This window comes from Grus americana, chromosome 10 (genome assembly GCF_028858705.1).
Source record: "Grus americana isolate bGruAme1 chromosome 10, bGruAme1.mat, whole genome shotgun sequence".
In the NCBI taxonomy this organism is placed as follows: domain Eukaryota; kingdom Metazoa; phylum Chordata; class Aves; order Gruiformes; family Gruidae; genus Grus; species Grus americana.
In genome coordinates, this window is record NC_072861.1 from 13,001,874 (window position 1) to 13,028,613 (window position 26,740).

Genomic DNA, 26,740 nt, shown 5'->3' on the forward strand with positions numbered 1-26,740 from the left:
TCTCCCTCCCTCATGCCTCCACCACCTTGCTCATGGCCACATCCCCTGCTTTCTCCAATAACATTTCTTATCTTCCCCTCTTCCACTTCCCCTGGGGCAGGCCCTGGCCCTTCAGAAGGGTAACCAGCACTTGACAACCTCCAGTGAAAGACGTTGCATAACTTCCTTACTCGGTAAATCATGGAGCTGTTTCAGGCGTCGTCCTTGCTGCAAATCATAGCTGGTTCTTGCATCTGGTGCGTTGCAGCCCTTTTAATGTTTTCAAAGCCTGGAAGACATCTCTGAAATGTGGTTTGTTTTTTTTTTCTTTTGTGCAAATAATGCAATTTCCCTCAACCTTTTCTTCTAGGTCGTGTTTCTCATGTAGTTGTTGCTCTCCCTTAAAAGCCACTGCTCTCCTCATTGTACCTCTCTCCCGTGCATTGATCATCCAGAAAGATGCAGCGAGATGAAATACTCAGATTTGTCTCGGGAGATATGGGACAAAACTGACTTGTTTCCTTTGGCTGGTAATGGCTGAGAAGGGTTTCAGGTAGCATTAAGTACCTCAAACCTGCACAGCGTGGAGCTGCTAGGCAGAAAACCCTACAAGCTGACAGCTGCTGAACGCCCAGAAAACCACAGTGGAAGAACAAGGCGAAAAGAAACACGGGGCGGGCACGGGACAGTCCCGGCCGTCAGCAGGAACACGCGTGGGCCGCCCTGGCTCTCCCCGTGATGGACCCCTTCGCACCCACCCGGCCGCCTTCCCCGGCTCGGCCTTGCGGGCCCGGCAGCAGGAGCCGGACGGGGCGGCGGGATGGGGTACTCTTCCCCCGCCGGGCGTGCCGCCCTGCAGCCGGGGCCGGGCGTCCCCGCGGCGGAGGCGAAGGGGGGGGGCCACGGTGGCCCGGGGGCCGCGCCGGCGGCAGGAGCAGCCGCCCCCATCGGCCGCGGCGGACGGAAGAGGAAGTGGCGCCGCTCCGGGAGCCGCCGGCGGCGAAAGGATCCGTGGCGGGCAGGGGGGAGCCCGAGGCCTGCCGAGGCCCTTCCCCGAGCAGGTGGCGGCGGCGGCTGAGGAAGATGAGGGCCGCCGGGCTGCTGTGGGCCGCGCTGTGGGGCCTGCTGCTCCCGCCGGTAAGGGGCTGCGCTGCCCTAGCCGTGGGAACCGCCGGGGCCCGGCTCCTGGGCCGGCCTGGGCCGTGCCGCGTCTGGCGGCTCAGGCGACTGCGGGGTGGCGGCAGCGCTGTGGGGTGGCGGTGGGGCCGGCCGGGCCGCCGGTCGCTTCCCATCCCTTTCTCTGCCGGCCGAGGGGCTTCCTCTGTCCGCCTTATCCCCCTGGAACCGTTCCCGGGAGGACCCCGACCGCTGCGGGCACGGTCCGCGTAGCTCTTATCCAGCTGGACTGGTGTGTGCCCCCGCCTCCGAGCGCCTCAGGGGCGGTTTGGCTCTGAAGTGTGTCCCGGGGTGGCTTCGGGCCTCCCGGGCCTGCCTCGGGCAGGGCCCCTTGGTTGCCCCTGCCCTCTCCCCTGTGCCCGGGGAGTGCAGGCCGGGCCCGGGCTCCGGTCACGCGTTGGTGGGTTTAGATAACAAATCTCCTGGGTGCCTGCATAGATAAACGCTGATGTTGTTTTTAGAGATATTTAAATTAGGATGCAGGGGAAGGGTGGGGGAAGCTTGTGGTGTGCATGTCCTGGCTTTTAGTTTGCTTGTTCGCTTAAATGCCATTTTGGTTCCTGTATGGGATACCTTTGCAGCTTCTGTCTGCACACAGGTGTAGATTACCGTGGAAATCTGGTAGATTGTTTTCTGCCAAATGGAGTTGTGAAATGGGGAAGCCAGAAACCTCTGTAATCTGCTTACGCAGTATGAAGGGCGTATCAGCGCTAAATGCTACTTCACTAAGTTGTTTTGTTTGTTTGTCTGTCTGTCTGCTTGTTTTTAGCATAATTTTTACCTTGTTTTGGTAAGGCAGGATGCAGAGTACTTTCCTGTGTAGGAAGTCACCACTGGATATGCTCAACAGTAGGGGCACAGGGCAGTTCGTTAGTGTCTTGAGAATCCATGTGGGTGAAGTAGCTTGTGTCTCTGCAAAGAGCTCCCTCACTGTTTGTGAGTCCCATGTAGCTGTCGTTAGTTGTGTCGGGGGTTTCTGAAGAGCGGATTTGCTCCTTACCCCGATGGTTTGCCCCTTCTGACAAGGGAAGGGGCATCTCCTGCCCTCCTCTAAGACTCTGGGCCCCGTGTCCTGCCTCTTCCTTTGCAGCAGTGGTGAGCATCAGACTGGGTCATTCAGCCTCAAGAACAGTATCCTGAGGCTAACAGTGTGGGGAGTTGGCACTCGGGAAGGTAGTAGGTGCTCAGGGAAGGACCACTGCCGCTCTCTGAGCGTGGGCACTGGTTCCCATGGGTTGCAATGCTCGGAGGGAGGGAAGTAGGGACAGTTTGTGTGTGTCACAGGGCCGCTAGCAGAACTAGGAAATGATGCTTGCTCTGTTCATGGCTAGTTTTTTCCTACCTTTTTATGTTTCTGTGAGGTTTATGTTGCTACTTGCTATGTACAAAATATATTCTCCCTGTTGTGTACCTTTGAGTTTCTTGTATTTCTTACCTAGACACTGTGACAGACATTGTAAATATGGGTTTGGTTTGGTCTCTGTGTCCACTGGTTCATATAATTTCCAGTATTCTACGTGGTGGGGTTACTGGTGCACTCCAAAGCTCAGCAGTCAGCCCAAGCTTATATCCAGGGACGTGTTAGGAAAACTAAGGATTAAGAGACAGCACGAGACGTCTTCTTTTCTATCAAAGATAAGGAATTATACAAGAAAAGTTTAAAGGTGGTAAGGAAAGGAAGTACAGTGAGGGAACCACCTGTCAAAAATAGGAAGAAATTTGTTTGAAGGTGAGGGACCATTGGGAATTGCCTGAACCTGAAGTGAAAGGAGATGGTGATGCCCCTTTAGGTAAGGACAGCTGTCACGCCTCTACTCCACGTGGGAACATTTTTATGCTGGAGTAAGTCAGCCTATGGAAGGAAGCAGGTTAATCTTCTCAGGAGCAGTTTTGTGGAGACAATCTTCTATTTAAGTGACAAGATTGAAAATGTGCTCAGTAAGAAATTTTTACTTTGCATGTGTGCAGAGAATAAGATTTGTTGTGTACTGCTTAGTGGCACAGCTGACTGCAAGGCCACGTACCCAAACTAGTAGCCATTATCTGTTGTGAAAGGAGGATACTGAAGCAATTAGGAAATAATAAAACTTCAGGTGGATGCAACAAGAGTTCAGTGGGGATGTTCCAAATGAGGTGTAGCACGTAGCGTTTCTCTTCATTTTTAACTTCTAAATGCTGTTTTTATAGCTCAGCAATGAATCTGTGAGGGTAAATGTTATGCTCTGGTCCTCCCTCCCCCTGCCTCATGAGCAAGAATTGTGTTCCCTGATTCATCCCCAGAGAAGGGAAGCTTGCCAAACAAAACATGCATATCAATTAAGCAAGTAACCACTCCTTCTAGGTAGACTTAGGCTTGTGCAGCATTAACACTTGATTTCCTGCAACCCAGAAAACACTTATTCTACTTGATGAAGCAGAAAGAGCTTTTAATGGATGGAAACATCTGGGATTTGCACCTGTTGGAGGTTTTTATTGCTTTTAATTTGCCATTAGTTTGTACTGTTAGGTGAGTGCACTTAAGGGGAAGCTTGATAATTTTTGTGCTGATCATAAATCATGGAACAAGTTATTTTAGCTGACAGCTGACGAGCTGTTACATGTTAAACAGTTAATGTGCTCAGGCCCTTTGACACAGTTCTCCCAGCAGATGTTCATGCGCTATGGCCAATATAATGGATTCCTCTGAAGAGGTTTTTTGCTATTCAAACCAGGCAGACATAAACCTCTGAAACAATATCGTCACATGTTTTTCTTTTCTCCCTAGGTCTCACTTGCTGCAGAATACTGATATGCTAGCCTGAGGAGAAATGCCTCTGTAGCACTGTTGGTGATTAGTGTTGTACATCTGAGTAATATTTGGGCTTTCCCCCATTACCCATGCCTACTTCTAGCTTCATATCAGACAAACCTGGAATTTACAACAGGTTTTTTTGTTAATCTATTGATGCTTTCTGATATTTAGGTCAGTTTCTCTTTCAAGACAGTCGAAATGAGATCATCTCCCAGTTTTTTTTAAGGTGACACCTCTTTGAGATACAAATGACATTTACTTGTTTTCACTGCTTTGCAGCTACATCTAATCCTTAGTCTGTTAATTTGTCCACTTAGATACCAGACCTTTATTAGTATATTAATGCCTGGGGAGAAGTATATATCCCGAAAATTATCAGAAGTTTTAAAATTCATATATATTAGTAAATAACAGAAATCATATTACTTGAAGGACTCTGAGAGTAGTCCTTAACTATATGAATTCTTCTTAAAGGACACTAGTTGATCTCTTTGTGTTTACATTTACTTGATAAAAAATATTCTAGGAATTGCTATATAATACCTGTATTAGTAGGGGAAATTCTAGAGTCTGCAAAGAGGGAAAGACTTTAATCCATTTTTCCATCCACTATTTTAATTGCTTTCTATGTAAAATTTTACAGGGTTTTTTGGCAGGTATAGGATACAGAATCTGAAATAATTTGCCTGGGTTTCTTGATGGTATTCTACCTGGTGACATGAACTGTACATGTAAAAAATACATTGTATTTGAAATGAGGATAAATAGTTTATAATTATAGAGTGACTTGATTTTTACTGTTTCTCCATCCTGCTCTCAAGCTACCTCTCTCTCATGGAATCAATCATCTTATAAAATAATTAATTGAATAAATTCCTTTTCTCCTAACAGCTCTTTCCTTTCCTAACAGTTTTTTTAAAGAATTTCTGATATTCTGAACTTTGTTTAATTGAGAACACTCTGGTTTATTGCAGGTAACTGCAGATGAGGGGATCCTGCACGCTTCTGGAAATGGTGTAACTCCAGTAGCAAAGGATTACTGCATAATTTACAATTCTAATTGGATATCTCTTCCAAAGAGCCTGGACAATGCTGTAAGTAGATTATAATCATAGTCCCTAAGAAAACTAGAATGCAGTATGAATTTGGGTCACCTATAACTGGTCTTCAAAATTTAAATAGGTGCTGTATTGAATATTTACCTTTTGGGGTCTCCCTGTGCCCAACCTCTATAGTGAACACATCTATAGTGTAAAAAATCAGCTACTAAAGTTTACAAAGGTGATACTCTCTCTGTATTTAGAAATGGTTTTAAATATGTTTACATACTCATCTGGTATGGTTAATTTTTTTCTTCAGGTGTTATCAGTCTGTCGAAGTTTTAGATTTTGGAGTGAAACTTCTGTTTGTTTACAAAAATGTTGTAAACTTGTGAAACAGATTTCTTATATTGGTTCATCAGTTTGATCTTTTGCTTAATTGCCTTGAAAACATGTGGTGAAACAGGAGAGTATCTGGAATGTATCATCATGCAGTATTTTCTGAGTGTGTTTGAGCCAAACTAGGGTGCGAAGCAGAAACAAATTTTCTTTAGGCGCTCTTCGTATAAACAGGAAATACTTTGTGTTTGGAAGTGATCAAGGCACTCTTCTCTCCCTTCCCTCCTGTCATTCATTAACAGGTTAACTCAATCTAAACCAGAGTAAAAATCATCTGTCTGCCCCAAACATCTTTGCTGTGCTACTTTGGCCACTGGGATGTCTTGACTAACTGAAGAAAACTGAAAATAATTTTGAAGTAATTGTCAATATGGAATTGAATTTTGAAATAAGGACAGAAATTTTTTTTTTGAATTCTTTTGTAATAAGTAATGTGTTATCAGGCTCACCATCTGTTTTTGAACAAGTATTATGCTTCAGAACTCTGGTTGTATCCGTCAGTGTCCTTTTGGCTTGTGAAGCCTGGAAATATCACAGAGTGTACGCTGGATTCCTCAGAACTACAAGCAGTGATTTTGCTATATAACCAGTTTCTTATGTTTAAATTATAGCAATAACCACTGTGAAATTGCGTTTAGAAATAGCCAGGTATTTCTGCTATATGCTGCTCTAAAAGTCTCTCAGTATTGCAGACTGCAGAAACTGCTGCTCTGATTTTATATTGCCGAATTAATGATTCCTTTCTGTTATGCCTCTTTCTGGCAAACTTCAAATTAGGGAGGATAGTAATGTAGTCTTCTAGATTAATTTGCAGTGTCAAATTTCCTACTTTCATCGCGTTCCTTTTCTCCCTTTACTCTCTGCAGACTTTCAGGATTCTGGAAAACCTCACTTCTACGGTACTCTGCAATTATTCTGAAGTTCCTTCTGGCTTAATGAAGGACAAAGCAGTCGTAGTGATGAGAGGAAACTGCACTTTTTTGGAGAAAGCAAGAATTGCACAAAATTCAGGTGCTAAAATGCTGTTGATTGCCAGTAAACCTAGGCTGGTAAGTTACAACATAGTGTTTTCTTCTGTAGTGAAATAGTGTCTTCTCTGTTTGGTCCGATGCAGTGTTGAGCAGGGTTAGCTGAGAGAACCCCCAAAAGCAGGGGACCCTAGCAAGGTGTGGGTGAGTCATTAACCTTCCCTGGAGAGCGCTGCGCTGGTGCGACTGCTTTTCCTGAGACGGAAAGGGTCATTCGGAGTTAGCTCTGTGCAATGCTGTGTTGTATCATCTAAAAGTATCTGCAGCTGAATTGTATTTTTAATCTGGTCTTTGTATCTTTAATCATGTTTCTGAATGCAAATGCTTGTCTTCATCGTTCCCTAATTTTAGTGTACTCTGAACCCGGTAATCTTAGGTGATGCTTTCTTTTAGACACACGAGACAAAAATAAGCTAGGAAAATGTAATCCAAAATTGGAAATAAAAAAAAAAAAGCATCTTGAGATATCTTTCCAGGTACTTCTGTTGCTTTTTTGTTCTCTATTACAGCTGCAACATATATGTACAAATATTTGCAATTTATGAGATTATCACAAAAAGTTAATCTTGTTTTAAAAACATGTAGAATAACAAGTTTATATTATGCCTTGTAATACTGTAAAAGCACAAGAACTTTATGAATCCAGATGTGTTGGTAGTATCACCTGTTTTGATTTAAGTATGTCTCTTCATTAACCTTTTGCAAAAGGTGATGAATGAACTTTTTTTTTTCCTTCCTACACATACACTGAAATTTAAAGGATAATCTGCTTTTAGGGTTCTAACCTGCTTTGCAAATAGGCTCAACATACTCTTTCAGTCTCCTCTTCCAGATAACAAGACAGATTTTGAAGATGTGACTCTTCCAGTTGCTCTTATAAGATATAATGACATAGTAGATATGCAGTTGGTAAGTAATATAACTTCAGCATCTTATAGTTTGTAGCAACTTAGGGTTTTGAACAAAATAAAATAATTTCAGGTCAGATACGGATGTCTACCTGATTTGAATGTGCATAGATCTGCTTTCATTTTCACAGAAGGGGATGGATATTAAGTCATGGAAGTGCTAGTCTTCCTAATTCAGGTTAATTTGAGAGAATGATTAATTAGAACACTAAGAATGCGAAACATAATACCTAGCTGGAGGGAGAGTAATCTTAGAAGTCTTCCTGCTAAACAAGATAAACAGCCTTCCGGTAGCCATGTATACAGTTGCAGATACCTGACATGCGTCAGGAGCTGTAGCCTGAGAGGGCCGTTCCTTTAGCACAGAAGCTAGAACAGTTGAGCTTGTATCTACTGGCATGATATCTTTCAGGCAAATATATGGGATGTCTTGTGCAGTAAGATGAAAACGTGCTCTCAGCATTGTGTAGGTTAAGAGCAGGAAATCATGATGTGCATCTTGTTGGAAAATAAGCAATATAATTTCTTCATCCTTATGAACCAACTTGTATGTTGTTTTTTTCAGACACTTGGAAATGAAGTTAATGTGACTCTGTATTCACCACCTTTGCCAGAGTTTGACTGCAGTATGGTTGTCATCTTCCTAATTGCTGTGTTTACAGTGGCACTAGGAGGCTACTGGAGCGGAGTAGCAGAACTGTAAGTTTGTTAAATGGAACTGCTTAAATTATGTGAACTACAAATTTTGTGAAAACTGTCACTATGATCAGCAAGAAATTATGTTCTTTTAGGTTGGTAGCTAAAAAGAAATAGCAGGTCTAGGTGCAGTTAGCTGCTTTGCCATGAAATGTTTGAGCAGTGCAGCCTCTGAAAAATTGCTGTAGGTCTTTGAGGAACCTTGAGTAGTAGATTGTAAAAGTCCCTGAGGGATAGTGCAGCTCTTGAGAGGAGGAATGAGTTAACATTTTGGCAAATTACCAAATACCCTGTAACTAGCATCACAATACTCCAATAGTAGCTATTTTAATGGCACCTTTAAAATCTAATGATCCTAGAGGTGCGTAGGTAGTTGTGTGTAGTGTCTGCATTGGCAGGGATCGGTACAACTGCTTTATCCCAGCTGGCTGTGCAGCACGCTCTGGGATGTCTCTGCACCGCACTCCTGTCACTGGGAGCATGGGGGAATGCTGTTTGGTTGTGCCTGGTTGGCTCCAGACAGTCCAACCAGGTTTATCTGCTTCAGCTTTGTGTGTTATCTGGTGGAGTAACAGAGCTGGGGCAATAGGCTGGGACAAGGAGGCAGCGGCAGTCCCTGTGCAGGGAAGGGGAGGGAGTGGAAGTGTAGAACGTGGCAAACGCAGGGGTAGTAGGGGTTTCCGCGCTGTGCTTGAGGAGTGTGCGGCTTTGCTTAGTGAAGTGAAGCACACTTGGTGCACAGAACTGGTTTTAGCCTGGGGTTAAACTGGATATAGCTGGTCTTCCAGAGCATGGTACTGGTCTGCAGTACTTCTTGGATGTCTGCACATGCTGAATGGGCCAGCGTGTGTTGCTACCTGGGGCTTCTTGTTGTCAGTCGTGTACCCCAGAACAACGGGGAGTGGATTGTATGTGATAAAAACAGCTTCCTCTTTCCCACTAGTTATGCAAATCTAGTGATTTTAAAGAGATTAAAGATGTAAAGGGTGAGGGAGGTGTGTTTCTTTTTTTAAAGGTTGGATGTGATTATGCTTCTTTTTTACCCTGCAGTGCTATTGGGTGTAACTGCACTGAATGCTAAAATAACAAAATGTGATGCTGTCTCCCATACTGTAAAATACCTAGATGTAATTATGTTAAGTTCGTTAAAGTGCGCTTTCATAAATCTAGGGTGAGCTTTTTTTTTTTAAAGCTGCTTATTCAAAGCATGTCCTCTGAGAAAGTGATTCATCTAACCAAGTGTCTTGCTCCTGTGGGTTTTTCCCTTTTGAAGGTAGCTGTTTCAGTGCTGAATTCAGTGTTTTGTAGGTAGGTCCTAGGATTCATCAGGAACGTGCTATCTGATGGGCAAGTTGCACTAGTGTCTGTACTAAAGAGCAGTAGGGCTATCTGCTCAAAGAACAAATGCAACAACTTAAATCTCTTTATTTTGCATGGTGAGGTATAAATATGGAGTATTTATGCACAGAAATCTTACTCCCAGTGAAAATCCCCAATTACACCCCCTTTCTTTCATTTACTCTGCAATTATGAAGTGTAAGGGTAAAAGAACCAGTACCTAGCTTCATTCTGCTAACATAAATGGTTTTTGCAGACACTTAATGTCTATATTTGATGTTTTAAAAGTGTGTCATACCTACGATTTTGATTTATCATAGACATATTTATCAGATTGACTACATTTAGCCCAAGAAATTTTGTAGTCAGAGGTGATGTGCTAACAGAGTTTAGTGTGTGCATCCTGCAAGGGAGTTTAAGAGTTTTGATATCAAACTGCTTTTCCTCACATGGATCAGGGTTTTGGTTGGGGCTACTCCTTAAAGTTTGCAATCACCACGCGATTGGAAAGGAGGGCAGTTAAGAATCTTTTCCTTGTGATCTATGCTAGGTTAGAAGTGCATTAAAAAGTGGAGAGAAACTCAAACAATAAGCATACCATTTTTCTTAATTTTTAAGTCTAATAATGGTATGAAGAATTAGACTGAAAAGCTGTCAGTCTAATTGCTTTATAACCAACAGTTCTGGTCCAGGTAAAATGTTTTCATAATCTGTCACCTGAGGTAAATGTTTGTCGTTTTCTTAAAACAGTGAGAATTTGAAAGCAATAGCAAGTCCGGGGGAGAGAGAAACAAGGCGGAAGAAGGAAGAAAATGTTACTTTCACCCCTGTGACAGTTATCTTGTTTGTTGTCATCTGTTGTGTCATGCTGGTGTTGCTTTATTTCTTCTACAAATGGTTAGGTAAGAAACAATGGATAATCTCATTTGACTTTTTTTTCTGTATGATTTTATTATGAAAAAGCTAGATTTCTAAACTAAAATGAATGTGATTATTTTAATTGTTCTCTCCATGTATGAGTTGAGGGTTGAAAAGATGTAGTTGCTACTTAAAAAAGAGAGAAGCTTTCTTCTACTCTTACAAAGGCTGCCTTGACAGTGCTTATTCTGAATGAAGTAATGTGGAGGAGAGGTGACTAGCAACTAGTGAAAAGAGCATATGATGTATGTCGATGTTCTTGGGAGGACGGCAATGACAACTTAGTAGTGTTTAGAGTGAAAGTTTTGTTAGGTATTGCTGCATTGACCTTGGGTTTGGGGTTGCAGTGCCCTAATTAAAGCATCAGGTAAAATGGCATTACCATAATGGAGTAAACTCAGGCATGCTAGCAATAAGCTCAGTTACTGAATTATGCAATTCCAGTAAAATGTAGTTTCAAACTGTTGATTGATTTTTATTTTTTCTGCCCTCAAATCATGCAACCAGAAAATGTACACTGTTGTAAATTACACTTATTAGTGCAAACAATGTAACTTTCATTCTGAAAGCTTCCTAAATTCACTCTTCCCTAGAATTTGTTACCAGTTAACCTCCTGCTTCTGCAAAAGAAACTTCTGATTTTGTTCAGCTTTTATCATCTTGACTATAGGCAATGCTACCTTTACTTATGCCCTCTTAAAGACTGATGAACCTTTTAATGTGATCAAAAAGTGTAGGCTAAAAATGTCCCCTGATTACTCTCAGATGTTTCAGGTGAGATTTAGGAGGAAGTGAACAAAGAGGCTTCTTAAAGGAGAATAAAATAGCTCTTTGGTTTTAGCCATAACCAAATAAAAGTATGTAAAAGCAGTAATAGATGACATATTTCCTCTTACAGAAAAGGGAGGCAAAGTTAAAAAAAAAAAAAAAAATCACTTCAGAAATTTCCAAACTCAAGTCTTTGCTTGATGAGAACTCTTGGGATGGCAGAGACACTCACAATTCAGCACTTTCTGTAATCAGCTGACTTAGAGTCTCCGATGACTGTATAGCAGTGCTCTAACTGTTAACAGTTTATATCAAATGTCCATCGTTGTGTTTGATTCATGTTTGCTATTTTTTTTTCTATTGTATTTTGTCACTGATTCCCATCTTCCTTTCTTTTTATTTAGTGTATGTTATAATATCAGTCTTCTGCTTGGCATCTGCAATGAGTCTGTACAACTGCCTTGCAGCATTAATAGGAGAAATACCATTTGGGCAGTGCAGGTATTGTACACCTTTCAGTTATACATGTGAGGTTTCTTTTGGGAATTGTCTGGTTGCTACTCAAGATAGTGTGAAAATAGGAGAACAGTTTGATAAATTGTTTCCTGTATGGTTTAGTGTGTGGGATTGTTACAAAAGAAAATTACAAGCTCCTTTAATAGATTATTAAAGGTATCTGTAGCATAATCAACAGTTAAAATAGTGATGGGAACACCTTGTCAGCTTAAGGATCTGTAATAACACATGCATGTGTTTTGGCTGTTGTGGGCTTTCTCTTTTTAATTTAATTATTTTCTTTTAGGATTACATGTTGCAACAAAAACATTGAAGTGAGGCTTATTTTTCTTGCTGTATTCTGCATAGCAGCAGCTGTCATCTGGGCAGTGTTTCGAAATGAAGATAGGTAAGTGATGCCTTCTGACTTAAAAGAGTAATATGAATAATTGTCATTAATTAACTTCCCACCGTATAACTAATTCTGGAGCATAGCATCCTCCTAAACTCCAGTGCTGATTTAAAAGAAAAAAAAAAGCTCATGAAAGTACTTATGAAGCTTAAGAAGCATGGGAATAGAGAACAAAGCTATACAAATGAACTGTGTGGTAATTTGAAGTTACAAAAAATTATGAAGATGAGGGAGAACTAGCTTGATTGCTTATTATTGCCACTGAAGAAAAAAAAAGTGCAAAAATAGCGTAGGGACCATAGGACCTATGCTTCCTACAGTTCAGTGGAAGCACGGGACCACAAATATTATAGTGCAATCCTAAGTAGCATCTTGAGCTAGACGTTAAGTAGGGCTTCCAATCAAGTGAGCAGTCATGAAGGTGAACACTGCAGCCCTGTTATGGCCTCTGTTCAACTCATTTTCTCTGTAGTACGCTGATAAAGAACAGTTACCTATCTGCGAGCAGAGGCTAGTGTAAATTGACCATCTTGAAACTAGTGGTGTTGGTAGCAGTACTTCCTAAAAACTAATTTCTTGCTTATTTTGCAATCTTGCTATTTCCAGCAAAATCTAAAATTGTTATTGCACTTAGATTCCAGTGGTAGTTTGAACAATGTGTTAAAAAAATGTGTTCTTATTTTTAGGTGGGCTTGGATTTTGCAAGATATTTTGGGAGTTGCTTTCTGCCTAAACTTTATTAAAACACTGAAAATGCCCAACTTCAAGGTACTGTAAGTTGCTTACCTTAAGAAAGTATTCTAATGACATGAATCTGTAAGTTTAGTGTGAGGAATTAGGTTTTCAACACTCAATCATAGACTCACAGAATGGTTTGGGTTGGAAGGGACCTCAAAGATGATCTAGTTCCAACCCCCCTGCTGCGGGTGGGGATACCCTCCACTAGACCAGGTTGCCCAAAGCCCCATCCAACCTGGCCTTGAACGCTTCCAGGGATGGGGCCTCAAGAAATACATATTTTTAAAAAATATACCATTTTTAATAATTATTAAAAGAAATTAATCCTGTTCTAAATGTTATGCCAGAATAAAAACATGGGGGAGGGGAGTGTTGTTGTTGGGTTTGGTGTGGTGGGTTTTTTTGGTTGTGTGGTTTTTGTTTTTTTTTTTTTTTTTTTTTTTTTTTAACATGGGGTATAGTAATGGTACCAGACTCTGGCTATGCAGTCCTTGAAAACCTACAGTAATATTTTCTTCTTTTTTTGCCAGTCCTGTGTGATACTTCTAGGCCTTCTTCTTCTATACGATGTGTTTTTTGTCTTCATAACACCATTTATCACAAAGGTATGTCTGTGAATTTATCTTTAAAATAAAACCAAAAATGTTTTCTCGGTCATTGAGGCAGTATTTTTGTCAAACAGATAAGTGTTTTCAGTATTCTCGATGTAGAAATGCTGACTTCCTTTTCTTTTTCCCCATTTAAGACAGCAGTGGCCTAAATTTTCATCATGTATGGGCTGTAAATTTTGTTAAATGACTAAGTTTTCAGCACTCATGTGACCAGAAGTAAGCTGTCCCCAGTTGTGTGACAGCATGATGGTGAGAAATGATGGTCCTCCAGTTTTCTTCCTTCTTTTGCTTTTGACACCCATTATTGGAACATGCTCTGGTACTTTCTGCAGTGCTCTTTTGCAGTGTTGTATGAACTGTATGCAAGCATACCTTCTTTTATTTTGAAGCAGAAAGCTCATGGCAGAAAAAGCTGACATGTTTTTATCTAAACTTCCAGCTGTGTCTAGTGGATTTGTTGTTGTTTTTTTTAAACAGTTATTTTAGGCTGGACTATGTGTTTTTAATGGAAAACAGTACTGTATAGTACTGTATGATACTAGTGCATTCCTTTTGATATTCAGGATTTTCCCAATCCTGAATTGTAAGATGAGGTACAAGCAGTTTTTGTAAATGTAGTATGGATGTTTTGGTATATTAAACCACTAACTTTTGAAAAATAACCTTAATTTCAGAATGGGGCAAGTATAATGGTTGAAGTTGCAGCTGGTCCTTTTGGAAACAGTGAAAAGGTATGAACAGTTTTAATAGGTTGCAACATACGTACTGACACTGCGTAGCTAATTCATAGTATGCTTTTCGGCATAACTTTCTCACAAAATATAGCCAGCTTCTGCTGTTTTCTTTTAAGTATTAAATACCTGTTGACTTGGGTTTGATCCTAGAATGATGGAAACTTGGTGGAAGTCCCTACTGAACGCTCAGCTCCCCATGAGAAAGTAAGGATTGTATTTCAGATACTGGATTTTTAAATGATTCCCTCTGAAAAGACTATTCTTTTGGGGAAAACCTGACTGTCCAAATTTCTCTTCAGGGCCTGGATATCATTGATCAATACTCTATAGTTAGGTTAATCATCCAGACTTGTTATTCCCATTATATGGTTAAATCTTGTTTTAACTTTTTTTTGTGTGTGTGTGCATATTATTTGTAATTCTGAAATTCCAGCCTACCTGTTGCCTTAAGCGTTATCCACACTCTGTGTTGGTTTCTGGTTTTTACTTTAGGTTCTACCTATTTTGAAGTTCTGCATTAACAATAAATCAATTTTATTAAAACTGTTCATTAATTTAAGCAAACAAAAAAATCCAAACCACCAGGATGTTTTAGATTAGATTTATGTGGGCTTCTGAAATACTGTTTTACAGTTACCTGTGGTTATTAGAGTGCCTAGACTTGAATATTCTGCATCGACACTGTGTGACATGCCATTTTCACTCCTGGGTTTTGGAGACATTATTGTCCCAGGTGAGCAAATGTTTTTGGCAATTGTAAATTATGGTTAAATATTTTGGGTTTGATTCTCAACTGACTTTTAGTAATTACTTTGTAGAATAAACTCTCTCTAATGCAACAGTTTGCCTTGATCTGTCAGTGCAGAAAACAACAAAAGCCACAATATAAGAAAGCTTATTATGTCACAGAACACATAGTAAAGGGTTTTGCTTTTCTGTTGCACTGCATTGTGTAAATACAAGTTCTAGCAATAAATTCAGTTGTCAGTATTAATTAAATCTTACAGAAATCTCACAGAAAGCAAGTATTCTGTGACTTCATAGTATTTTTGTATCCTAGACTACCTAATTAGAGGTGAGGTAATGGAAAATGTATTATCGACTTTTTCCATCTTTCTCAGAGATGAATTTTGCCATAGTTGGAGTCCTGAGCAAATTACTTAAGTCAGGCACAAAGCACCATCTCATGAACAGCGTGCAGGCAGAATTGCTGATTGTTAAGAGCGAGCATTAAAATCCTGTTTAAGAAAAGCATTAAAACTAGGTTGTTACTCTGTTGTATTAGAAAATTGTAAATAGCACAATGTAATTAGCTTGCTTAAAAAAAACCAAAACCTTTTAATACCAAGCTCACTTGGCTCATATTTCCTTTATGGTTTTGAAGTTCAGGACTTACCATAGGATTTCTTAAACTGGTTCTTGGCTTTCCAGAAATAAATGGGAAGAAGATAACATACAGTAATGGGAAGTCTTACTATACATTCTTTTTATGCTGCTTTGATTTGGAGGATTGGGAAGAAAAAAATGTATGGCTAAATATTTAATTAATCCTCTTTTTTTATTTTATTCTTCAAGGACTTCTGGTTGCCTATTGTCGAAGATTTGATGTTCAAACAAGTTCATCTTCTGTATACTACATTTCCTGTACAATAGGTAAATCGTGATATTTCAGCAACATTAATCTTCATGCTAGCTTTTTTTTAAATGGCAGAACTAGATAGTTGTCTTCAGGTAAAGGTTCAATGTTGTCAAGGATCTCATTACAATCTCTTCTTAATATGCCTGTCCATATTTAAGGTGAGTATTCTTTATAGTACTTGCTTTGAGAAAGCTTGCAAATACAGAGCAACCTATTGTCCCTCTTCAGTTATATTAACAAGGAAGATACCACTTTTTAAAAAAAAAAAAAAAAATTCTGGCTTACTAAATGAGTGACTTAATTTAAAAATTCTCCTGTTCTTGATTGTGTATGTATAAATATCTTTTTGTAGCTTATGCCATTGGTATGGTGCTGACTTTCATTGTTTTGGCATTAATGAAGATGGGACAACCTGCCCTTCTCTATCTTGTACCATGTACACTCATTACTAGCTCGCTTGTTGCTTGGAGGCGCAAAGAGATGAAGAAATTTTGGAAAGGAAGCAGTTATCAGGTAGGCTGGATGCCTTTAGTATTTTGTTGGTGGTTCCTTTGAGTATATGCTTCTTTAAGTACTTGGTAATATATCACCCACAATCCCATTTTTGCTAGTCTTCATGTTATCTTCTGGAACTAATAAGGAAAAATAGTGTTTACTCTTAAGAAAATCTTAGTCTAGTAGTTGACATGGCAGAACAAAGCTTAGGGGAGATGAAATAGCTGGTTCGGTACTCATGGGAAGAAGTCATTTGTTTGGTTTGTTTTCTTTGAAATATTTTAACATTCCTCAACTATCATCTTGATGTGGTATAACATGAGTCACTGAACTGAGTATGCAGATTCCAGTCTGCACTGTCCTGTATTGAGACAGTTCAAAAAAACCTGGCAATCAACTAGAATTTTAGAAAGTTTCCATGCATCACTGGTGTCCTGCATGGTCAGGCTTATATGGAGCATTCAGCAACGAAATAGCTGGGTGGCTATATGACCGCTTCCTATCGCAGCGCACACTCTGTGCACGCTGCCTTGGGTATTCTGCATTTCCCCTTCAGTTATCTCTAACACTACCCAGGAGTGGCAGTCCTTACAATCCCACCAGCTGTCTGTCTCTGCCAGCTGGCACGTGCACATGCTCACTGATTTGACTTCCTGTAGTAGCCGAGTGTGCCACTTGCCCGTAGGAGCTGGCCTTTATCAGAAGAGAGACCAGTCTTGGGATTACTCTAAATTTTGTTTGAGACCTAAAGTCCAATATTGTTTGAATTCAGAAACTATCACCTGTATCTCAGCTGTGTTGGACTCCGCTCAGAGAATGGATAGTCTCTTGCGGGGGGAGGTGGGTGATGCGAAGCTCCTGAAAAGCTCCTGCTTTTTCATCTTCTGGATTGCAAGGTTTAAGTAGATCAATGGAAGTCAAGGTGGTGGTAATTCTTGTAAACGTAAAACTGTAGGCACACAGCTCCTATAGTACTGTCAGCTAAATGCTACCTTGTGTTGATCTAACTAATACTCTATACCTGCTTCAGCTGGAGTTATGAAATTACTCAGGAGATCCTCAGCTTTAACTAGATATGTTGTCTTTTTGTCTACAAAACCAACTCTTCTCCTTTCATAGGTGCAGTGAATAAAAATGTTTCTTTGTAGGTCAGAATGAATTTGGCTTACCATGCATTTGTATATAAATTGGTGACTCTTTGCTACTCTAAAATAAACAGTGTCGCATATATGAAGCCCAGTAACTCTGGGCCTGTTGTGGGGAAAAAGCTTTGCAATTTATTTTTGTTACTTGAGTTCCAAGTAAGATTGGCCTAAGTAAATCTGGCAACTCTCTTTAGCAACAAAAATTTCTTGCACTTCTCATAGCGAAACTCATACTTGGAAGAATTATGTTGCCATAGTAGTTATTTCATGTCCTTTCAACTGGTTTCTTGAAGGATTAAAAGTGCTCTGAACTTCAGCTTGTTTTGAGGTCAGATTACTTCATTTCTGGCACAATTTAAAATGTTGATTTCCACCCCACTCCACCACCCCTGAGTTAGGCTTGTCTGTGATTGAACACCTCTGTGTAACTTTACTAACCCCTATTTTTCTATAACTTTCTGAAGAACTTTTTCTATATTAGTTTTTTTCCAGAGGGTGTTCAAGTTGCACTGTGAATGCTGCAGTGTTGATCTTTCTCATATGTTGTCCTGCTCACATAAACTTCTGTTTTGAACTGTCCTTACTGAACTCAAACACACACACAAAAAAAGACCCCACAAACCCCACAAAACCCCGGGGCTGAAGTCTCCAACGTTCAGTGCTTTTTCTGAGGATGAAAGATACAGAAAGGTGACAGAACACTGGTTTTTGCTACAACAGTGGTAATTTGGTCCCATTGACAAGGGTGACCGGGCTTCTGTAGAGGTTTGCTTTGTCCTCATGGGAACAGAGAAACCTTGCAGGCTTGTTTGGGCAAAGCGTCCTAAGAATAGGGGTACAAGAACATGTGCACTGTATCAGGTGACTAACCTTCACAAATGCTGCTGTTTGTTTATAGTCTATTAGTTAGGGTTTTTTATTTTTGGGTTTTTGTGATTTTTGTTGTATATGATTTTAATAATGGAATGAATTTTATTTAGGTATCGGACTCCTCCAGGACGCCTTTGCTACAAGGTGTGATTATGGCCTTCTTTTAATGCAACTTTATGAATCATCTTATGTTTTGGGTTTTTTTCCTTTTTTTCCCCCTCCGCTTCCTCTTTTCATTCTTTTTTGTGTCTATCTTCTATTTAATTTTTCCTTTTAATTCAATAGAAGAGGGTAGAAGTGAAGACAAGCTATAAATCTCTTTTTATGCCTAGGCACTGGGGATTTTTTTCCTTCTTTAAAAGAATACAAGAAAACTTAATATAAAATACTAATGGAGCCATCAGTCCTAAGCCTGAAGGCAAGCTTTTGTATGCCTCTCTATAATTTCCCAAATCCTTAGTAGTGTCTTCAGTATTTAGAATTGGTGTTAATTCCTCCACTGTTACCTGTACAGAAGTCCTTTACCTAATGTTTGTGCTACTGCATTGACATGAAAACCTGTTTAGTGCTAAACAACAATTTTGTTGTCCTCTGTTATAATGTTCAGCATTACAATTTGCCTTTGGTAACTGTGTCTGCAGTTTATTGTCTTATTACTCAACAGTATACTTTGTCCTGTACTGTCTGCAGTGCTTGCAGTGGGACAGGGAACAAGGATTTGGAGCAGCTTTTGTGGTCTTGCTGCTGTACAGCTTCTATCCTGCAGCGAGGAGGTTTAACATTAATAGGCTACAGCTCATGGCTGCTAACACTGATATTTATTTTAGCTGTCTGCTGTCTCAAGCACAGCATGGAGAGAGCAATGCAAGCTTTCAAATGTCAACTTCTTGCAGAATTTAGGCATTTAAATATAAACTTGAATTATAGTCATCAGTCTAGAGTTATACATCTATTTATAAAGCATAGCTTGTCTGCCCTATACACCGATGACACTTTGAGATGGTGAACTGTGCCTATGTCTTAAATTCTGAACTAAAAAGTACTTTTCTCACTAGCTTCTTTCTTCTAATAGACAGCACCTTAACAATTTAAGTCTCATTAAAAAGCCTTAATAATAAAGAAAGTAGATACAAACCCAAGAAGAGGCTAGGAAGTGGGAGGGGTCGAGTGCAGATTAAAATCAGATGGCCAGGCTGTATTTCTAACTTAAAACTCTTCTGTCCTGCTGTGTGCACTCAAGTTCTTGGACGGGATTGTTAAAAATCAGTTTTTCAGTTTCTACTATATACATATGGGAAATACTTGACTCCCAAAGATAGCTCTGAGGTCCCGTAATTCTGAGCTGAGAGCATTTCTGTTTCTGCATAATGATGCAGTCTTAAATTCTAGTTATGCCATGTGCGGCTTTTTTATGGAGTAGTCTTGAGCTGTAATGAGTTGCTGCACAGAAGAACATTTTAACTATTCACTGAAGCACAGGGATTTCTTGGGAGGGTAACATACCTACTTTCCTACCACTAAATGGGCATTGTTGCTCCTGGGAAGCGTATAATAAAGGGTTTTCTGGATTGCTTGTATTCCTCGTGTATGCCTACATGATAAACTAATTCGATACTTATTTCCCAGTTACTGATTTAATTTAAAAATACTATTTGTTTTTTGTATCAGTACAATCTATGAAATCATTTTAGTAACATGAAAAATCTAGTGGACTAATGGAACTTCAAAGTCTTCTAGATACAATAGTCTTGCAACGTTTTAGAGTTTGTCACTTTGAAGTGTTTAGCAAGATTTCTTATCTCTCTTTGAAATAATAAATCAAAAGATTTGTCATTGGCATGTTACACAGCACACACCTGCTGTTTAGTACTGCAATTTTAGATCCTATTTTTAGATACTTGCAAATTGATCGTAGCTGTAAGTTGTTAAGAATTACGTGAATGCAACATCATCAGAATGAATCTTGCAGTCGAGTGTGTGCATAGGTGCTATGTACTCTTTTACAGGTAGGAGTTTGTGTTGCCTTTTCTGGTTTGGCTCTGTGGGTTTTTGGTTTTTTGGGGTTTATTTTGGTTTTTAATAGTTCAGCATGTTTAGGAAATAGGTCAAACATAAATGTGCTTTAGTTACAAAGCTATCTTGACACCCCCCCTTAAAAACTGTCAGGAATGTGGCAGAAAAGCTTCTGAATCTCTTTTCCACTTCAGAAATTTTCATCAGCCCTCCACAATGTACGATCTGATTCCTTTGGCTCTTTTGAGGCTTGAAACACAACTTTGTCCAGGATTTTAGCGTGGTGCCTTCATCTTGCTGCTGGTTGTTGTAAAGATTCCTGCAGCTTCTGCTGAGGCTTTGAGTATGGGGTTGTCCTGAGAGAACCTACAACTGAGAGAGACTTCTGGAAAAAGCTGCCTAGTGCAATCCTACACTTTCAGAAAGGCAGCTGTTGTCCCTGACTTCAAGTTGTGGGCTCTCCTCCTCCTGTATGGTGGAGAGATTAGAAATGGGGTGGAGTGGCTTTTTTTTTTTTTGCGTTTTAACATTTATGTATATCAAAAAAAAACCCCAAACACCCTTTATGCTCTGCTAGCCATTTTGGTTTTAAAGTTAACTTAAAAATCCTATATATTAAGCAGAGACTTTAAAATTTCAATACAGGCGCTATCTCCGGTGTAAGTACGCTTTGTGCTACTTACCTTGTTGTAGGATTAAGAGAAGAATCGTTAACTTTGGGATACACCGAATTGTTGCAAATAGTGTTAACACTTCCTTCTGGAAGCATCTTGTCAATTTAATAGGGAAACATTTTAGAAAAATGCTTCCCAAAACAACCTTCTCTATGCCAGCTGTTAGATGATCCTCCCTAGGTTGAAGGAAGATACATGGCATTACTTGATGTAATGTGGTACTGTGTGGGGTTTTGTTGTTGTTTTTTTTCCTGGAAACAAATACTTTAATCCTCATTCAAAATGACGGTTTGATTTCTGTAATTGTAGGGAGTGTTTAGCTTTGGGTGACTTTTGATGTGGATTTTTGGTCACAGTGCAAGGGGAAAGTTCTAGATGTACTGAAGTGAATGCAAGATTGTCATCAGCACAGGAGCTTGGTATTCACTGTGGAACTGAGCGTGCACTATTGCTCTAACTCATTCTTAGGTGTGTTGCAAGATTAGTGCCTGCCTTAGTTCTTGTTGTCTTAATTCTGACATGTGAAGGGAGGGATGTGAAAGACCTTTTCCAGTTTTGGTCCAATTGATACTGTGGCCACTAGGGTCTCCTAAGCCTTTCCTAAGTCCCAGTGACTTGTTTGTGTCATGGAACTGTCATCTCAATTTACTGCACGGCATGTTGGTGCATCCAGATTGGGAAACAGCTTGTTTAAGCAAACCTGCTTTTAATAAGTTATGATTGTAATGAAACAGTTGTGTTGGCATAAAAGAAAGTATGGCACAGAGGTGGGTGATGGCTAGAGAAGAACTACTGTCCTTGCCCTGTGTATAGAATCATACCACGCTAAAGTGCATATGACACAACAGTGTCAGAGCCTGGCTTTGTCTCGCCAAGGATCCTCTAGCGGGTGCTAGTAAGACAAGAAAGCAATCTTGTCCTCATCGCATGGAAATCTGCCCAGGTTAGAACCCACACGGTGAGCAGCTGTTTTACAGACAGACAGGGAGCCTTGTTACTGCTGGGCAGGCTATGCCACTACGGAAGACCGTATGTAGGGTTTTCTACCTTTTGATGCCGAAAGCATTATGCCTTTGTCCTAATAATCCTGCCACGCTGGGCATATGAGCTTCTTGACACGGTCTGTTTTTCAGCATTAGTTTTGCTACTTCTATACCTTCTGTCTCTGGTTGTCAGCTGTCAAAACTGTCCAGTCCTTGGCCTCTTGTTAATTATGCTTAATTCTGAAGCCCTCAAACTGATGGGTCTCAGTTTGTCATGCTAACAAATGTGTGTATTACCACTGTAATTTATTCAATGCCTTGTCCCAGGGAGGAAAGGGGAGCCTTCACAGCCCTCAATACAGCAGTGGATAAGGAAACAGGCTGCTTTTTAGTCAGGAAAAGTACAACCTGGTCTTGCGTTATTCAGGTGACATAATCGCTTACATTAATTGGAAAGTATAATCAGTCTATATAATAATCTGGTTTAGATTATCTTCTGTTGCAGGACTTTACAATTCCATTTTCTTTATCCTTTTTAAAAGAAAAGGAAAATTTACAAAGAAATGTTGCCAGTACAGTATGCTTTTACTAACTGTAATATAGCTAGCTTTTACTGTCACAAAAAGAGAAAGCTAGTGTTTTCTATTCGAGCTATTGTTTGCTACCTGTAAATGTTAGATAGGGCCCTAGGGTCTATTTCCAGTTCTCCAAACAGTGTCTTGAAAAAATTTGCTAAACCCCAGTAGTTTTGGGGGTTTTTTGTTCTCTATATTTAATAATTGAGACACTTTTGTAAGTTAATTTCTTGTAGAGGACTTGGATCCCTGGTTGGAGAAGCTTTGTAGTGGAAAGCATTAACTAAGAGAGCTTTGATTATTTGGCTTAAATACTTTTCTGATCTATAGAGGATTTCCTACCTGTATGCTGCTAAAATGCACTCTAACACATGTTTAATTATATTTCTCTTAGCTAACAAATACTTTGGACCAATGGGGGAAAAGCAGTATTTCTTTATAAAGAGCCATCTCTCTCTTTTTTTTTTCTTTTTATATTTAGATGATGGAACACCTGGATTATACAGGAAATGAAGAAAGCACAGCATCAGCCAGTGAACAGCCTGGAGGACAATAACATGTAGGATCCTGATTTAAAATAGTATTCAAATTTTCTACAAATGAATTACAGTAAATTTGGTGAAGTTTTACAATAGTGTATTTCCTACTCTGTGTAAAAGGGTTTTTTTACTCCCACACCTATATTTTTATGGAAAATATTGTGAAAAATGTAAAAATAATCAAAGTAGACTTGCATTTTTACAGCCAAAGCATAGCTAGTAAAACCGTGCCTTATTTCGATTTAAATAAAAGGATATTTTCTATGCAATTTTCCAAATGTGTTTCTATACAATATATTTTTATAAAGGTTTCTTGCCCATATCAGTTTCATACATGAAATGTTTTCTTAATTTTGATTAAGACCAGTCAAGTTTCATTTAAAAAAAAAAAAACATACCCTTCATAGGATTTCTTTCCAGTTTTTGAATGCAAAGATTGACAGTAATGTAACTATAGCAACTAAAGAATTAAACTATAGTTCCATTACAAGTAATTGAATAAACAGTGTGTATGTTAGTCTCTGTACATTGTAAGCCATAAAATAGGTAACAAGGCAAATACAACTTGGGGTTGTGAGCTCTTTCCCCCCCTGCCCCTTGTAGTATCACTAGCTTATGCCTTAATTGTGAAAATTGTTAAGCTTTGATGCAAGTCTTCGGATTATATACATTGCCAACCATTTCCAAAAAATAAAAGGGGGGGAGGTACTTACACAGTGATCCTGGAAACTGAGGTGCAGCTCCTGGAAGAGCTGACAAACAAGTTGGTGTGAAAGGCAAGAGGGTTTTCGCTCAAGAAGTGCTGTTTAGGGGGAGTGGGGTGAAATGTTAACTCTGGCCTGGTTCTTCTTCTACCCATTGAGACTAGGTCTGTGTCTGTGGGCTTCATTTGGCTGTGGATCAGTTCAAAGGGTTGGGGAAGGCAGGACAGTTTCTTCTTGTTTTTTTAGCTTTTGCATCTACACCATACTTTTTTAAAAAAAGAAAACCCAACTATTTTTGAAAATTCTTTGCAATTGATAGACAAAACAACAGGTTTGAATAGTGCTAGTAGCGCCTGTGTTAGTTAAGGCCAATGCATGTGTTTAACTTGTTTAATCTTAACTTGTGTTAGCTTTTAAAGAGTTGGAAAAGGAGAAATAGTTTAAATCATTAGTTTGTATTTAGAAGAGTTTGAGTTTGACACTTTTTCTTTTTTCAGGAAACTGCAAATTGAGGGGGATTAGGCATAGAAAATTTGTATAGCTGTAATGCTAACACTTTACACCAAAGAAAATTGGAGAAGGCAACAACAGGAAACCACTGAGTTCACTTAGTGCTAATGTCAGGTAGTCATTAAAACATTTTTCCTATTCTTTAAATGAATGTCATTCCTATAGTCAGTCCAAGCTCAAGAACCCTGGAGAAAACAACCGAATCAGCACACGCTGGGCAGTGGCAGTGCAGGCTTTCCTGCAGTGCCTCACATAAGTGCCTCGCTGTTCGTCTGAAGGTCACCTTTAGACGTTTATAGTTAGTTTGGGGCATGTTGGCTCAGGAAAACTTACCCAGATTAAATCTAGTTTAGCTAGATTTACTTTGGAAGTATGCTAATTAAGACAATTGTAAATCTATATTGGCAATTAACAAAGGCTTACTGCAAATTTGCCGCTTTACGTAATTTATATCAAGTTTAAACTTTTGTTTGCAAGAGTCAGGAGCAGGCAGACTTACAGTCTGAGTATCAGTTGTTGCCATTCACACAGATTGACCGTGGTGCCAGTTGATACGGGTAAGATAACCACCTCGTTTGCAACTTCCCTAAGAAAATAAAAATTACAAGCCGTTTTCATGTGTTAGTAGTTGCCCCTCTTGACTTTCTTGACCTAAGCTTGAACTGACAGCCTCAGAATACAATGATTTTGTGCACCACCTTCAATTTCTATTTGACTGGCACTTAATGATAAATCGCAGCATACCTCAGTGTTGCAACAGCAGACTGAAAACTTGTCCTCTGATGTGTTGTCATGCTCTCTGACAAGCCCAGTGTCTGCCAAAGTTAAATGGTTTTGAAGAAGTTTCTGAAAATTCTTGAGAGAGATAAAGAAGTCATAACTCAGTCATGCACTACTCAAAGCCCTCAGAAGCATCACAAATCTATGTAATGTGACTCCTTTTTCTCTTTGAAATCTTCTGTATGGAGGATTTATTAAATTTTCAGCTATAAATGATAATAGAATTAGTATAACTAAGGAACACCTTGGGCAACATAAGTGTATTCAGCAGCTGGCTGTGGAAACTTGGTCTTGTTCTGTGCCTAATTATGCTCCCTGCCTGATCATGCCTGAGGTTTCACACACATGTGCTGCAGTTTAATGGGATGTAAACTAACTTTTTTCTTTCAAATGCTTAGGTGCTTTGTTTACAAAAATTAAGAATGGAGTTTAAAATTTTATATAAATAATAGGTTAGTATTGACTACTGAAATGAGGTTTTTATAAGTTCAATAGAACTGATTGCAACACTTAGCAATTTTGAATGTTCTTAATATTAAATTTGGTTGGGCTAAACACTGTTAAAAACCTTTTTAGTCATACTTTAATACAAAAATCTTACTACTTTTTCATTGTATGTTTACTGACAACAGCCCCCTTCCTTATGACTCTTAAGTTATCACTTTAAGGATGTTATTAATAAACGTTACTTGGGAAAAAAAAGTTGAGTAATTGCTTTGTTCTGACTCGTCTTTTTCTTACTGTGAAAGCTCATGGCCAAACAGTTAACACTTCATAATACTAAATAAATTAATAATTCATGATACTTCTCCATAAAATGTAGTCGCAGTCTTTATCCATCCTGCCTCATGTATCAAAGTTATGATTCAGTTTGTAAATACCTATGTGGTAGGTTTTGGTGGATTGCCTTTTTTTTATTATTTATTTTTGCTGTGCAGAGAGGCAAACTGATCTCTGTGAACTGAGCTACATCAATTTCACTGGTCTAACTCAGGAAATGCTTCTTGCACAGCTGTTAGCGGTGGGGCTCTGTGAAAGCATACCTGACAAACAGTGAGTTAGATACTTAACACGTGCAAACTTCTTGATGGTAACAAGCTTACTTGCGTTCAGCCCAGGAAATAGTGCTGCAGAAGCATTGTTCAACTGAGTGTACTTAGCCTTAGACCCAAAGGGCAAGTAAAAGCCAGGCATCTGTCTTGAAACTCAGAAACTCAGGCTGGGTGGGAAATGTTAGTGGGGAGGGGGGAAAAAAAAAAAAAATCCCTGAACCTGAATCCACCTGATATGCGATCCTTGAGACGTCCCTAGAACTGTGTGAATGCATGTTTGTGTTTAACATGTTTTTAAGTTATTTTCAGCCTCTTCTGCTTATACACTGCAGGTTCCAGTAGCACTGAGTCACAGTAATTGAGTGAAACTGGGAGAAAACGCTCCAAAATGCTGTTTGGATTTACTTATTTTAAAAAGTAGCAAAATTAGGAAGAACAGACACAGCTGCAATCAGCAGACTTGTTTCTCACTGTCTGTCGCCCATGCATTCCATTGTTAAGGCTGGTACATCTGACACGTCTGCGAAACTGCAAATCTCAGAGGCTTCAAAATTGCAAGCAGAAGAGGCATTTTCTTCTGAGGAACAGCGTTACCATAATTAGCTAACAAGTGCTTGCCAGTGTTTACAGTATAATTCCATTTAGACATAAGAAAAAACTTCTCACTGTGAGGTGGTCAAACACTGGAGCAGGTTGCCCAGAGGGGTTGTGGAGTCTCCATCCTTGGAGA

At 39.6% G+C, this 26,740-nt stretch overlaps 1 protein-coding gene across 7 annotated transcripts; it reads left to right on the forward strand.

The window, feature by feature from the left end:
• The first annotated feature begins 879 nt into the window (after positions 1-879).
• SPPL2A (signal peptide peptidase like 2A) lies at positions 880-25,660 on the forward strand. Of its 7 annotated transcripts, none has more exons than XM_054837275.1 (17): positions 885-1,116; positions 4,921-5,040; positions 6,252-6,434; positions 7,233-7,322; positions 7,887-8,020; positions 10,106-10,257; positions 11,446-11,542; positions 11,844-11,945; positions 12,635-12,716; positions 13,217-13,291; positions 13,972-14,028; positions 14,182-14,235; positions 14,665-14,764; positions 15,607-15,684; positions 16,023-16,183; positions 18,291-18,324; positions 22,907-25,660. In XM_054837275.1, the coding sequence occupies exons 1-17, from the start codon at positions 1,063-1,065 to the stop codon at positions 22,936-22,938; spliced, it is 1,605 nt and encodes a 534-aa protein (XP_054693250.1). In that variant the 5' UTR covers positions 885-1,062; the 3' UTR covers positions 22,939-25,660. The 7 variants fall into 7 exon arrangements, with proteins under 7 accessions (XP_054693254.1, XP_054693253.1, XP_054693252.1 ...); XM_054837280.1 differs by lacking the exon at positions 885-1,116 and adding an exon at positions 4,024-4,172 and having other exon boundaries at positions 18,291-18,326; XM_054837277.1 differs by lacking the exon at positions 14,182-14,235 and having other exon boundaries at positions 884-1,116.
• Positions 25,661-26,740: the final 1,080 nt, after the last annotated feature.

Coding starts and splice junctions, on each gene's coding strand:
- SPPL2A (XM_054837274.1), top strand. CDS start 1,063: ATGAGGGCCGCCGGGCTGCTGTGGGCCGCGCTGTGGGGCCTGCTGCTC. Junction 5,041..6,251: donor CAAAGAGCCTGGACAATGCT/GTAAGTAGATTA, acceptor TACTCTCTGCAG/ACTTTCAGGATTCTGGAAAA. Junction 10,258..11,445: donor TTTCTTCTACAAATGGTTAG/GTAAGAAACAAT, acceptor CTTTTTATTTAG/TGTATGTTATAATATCAGTC.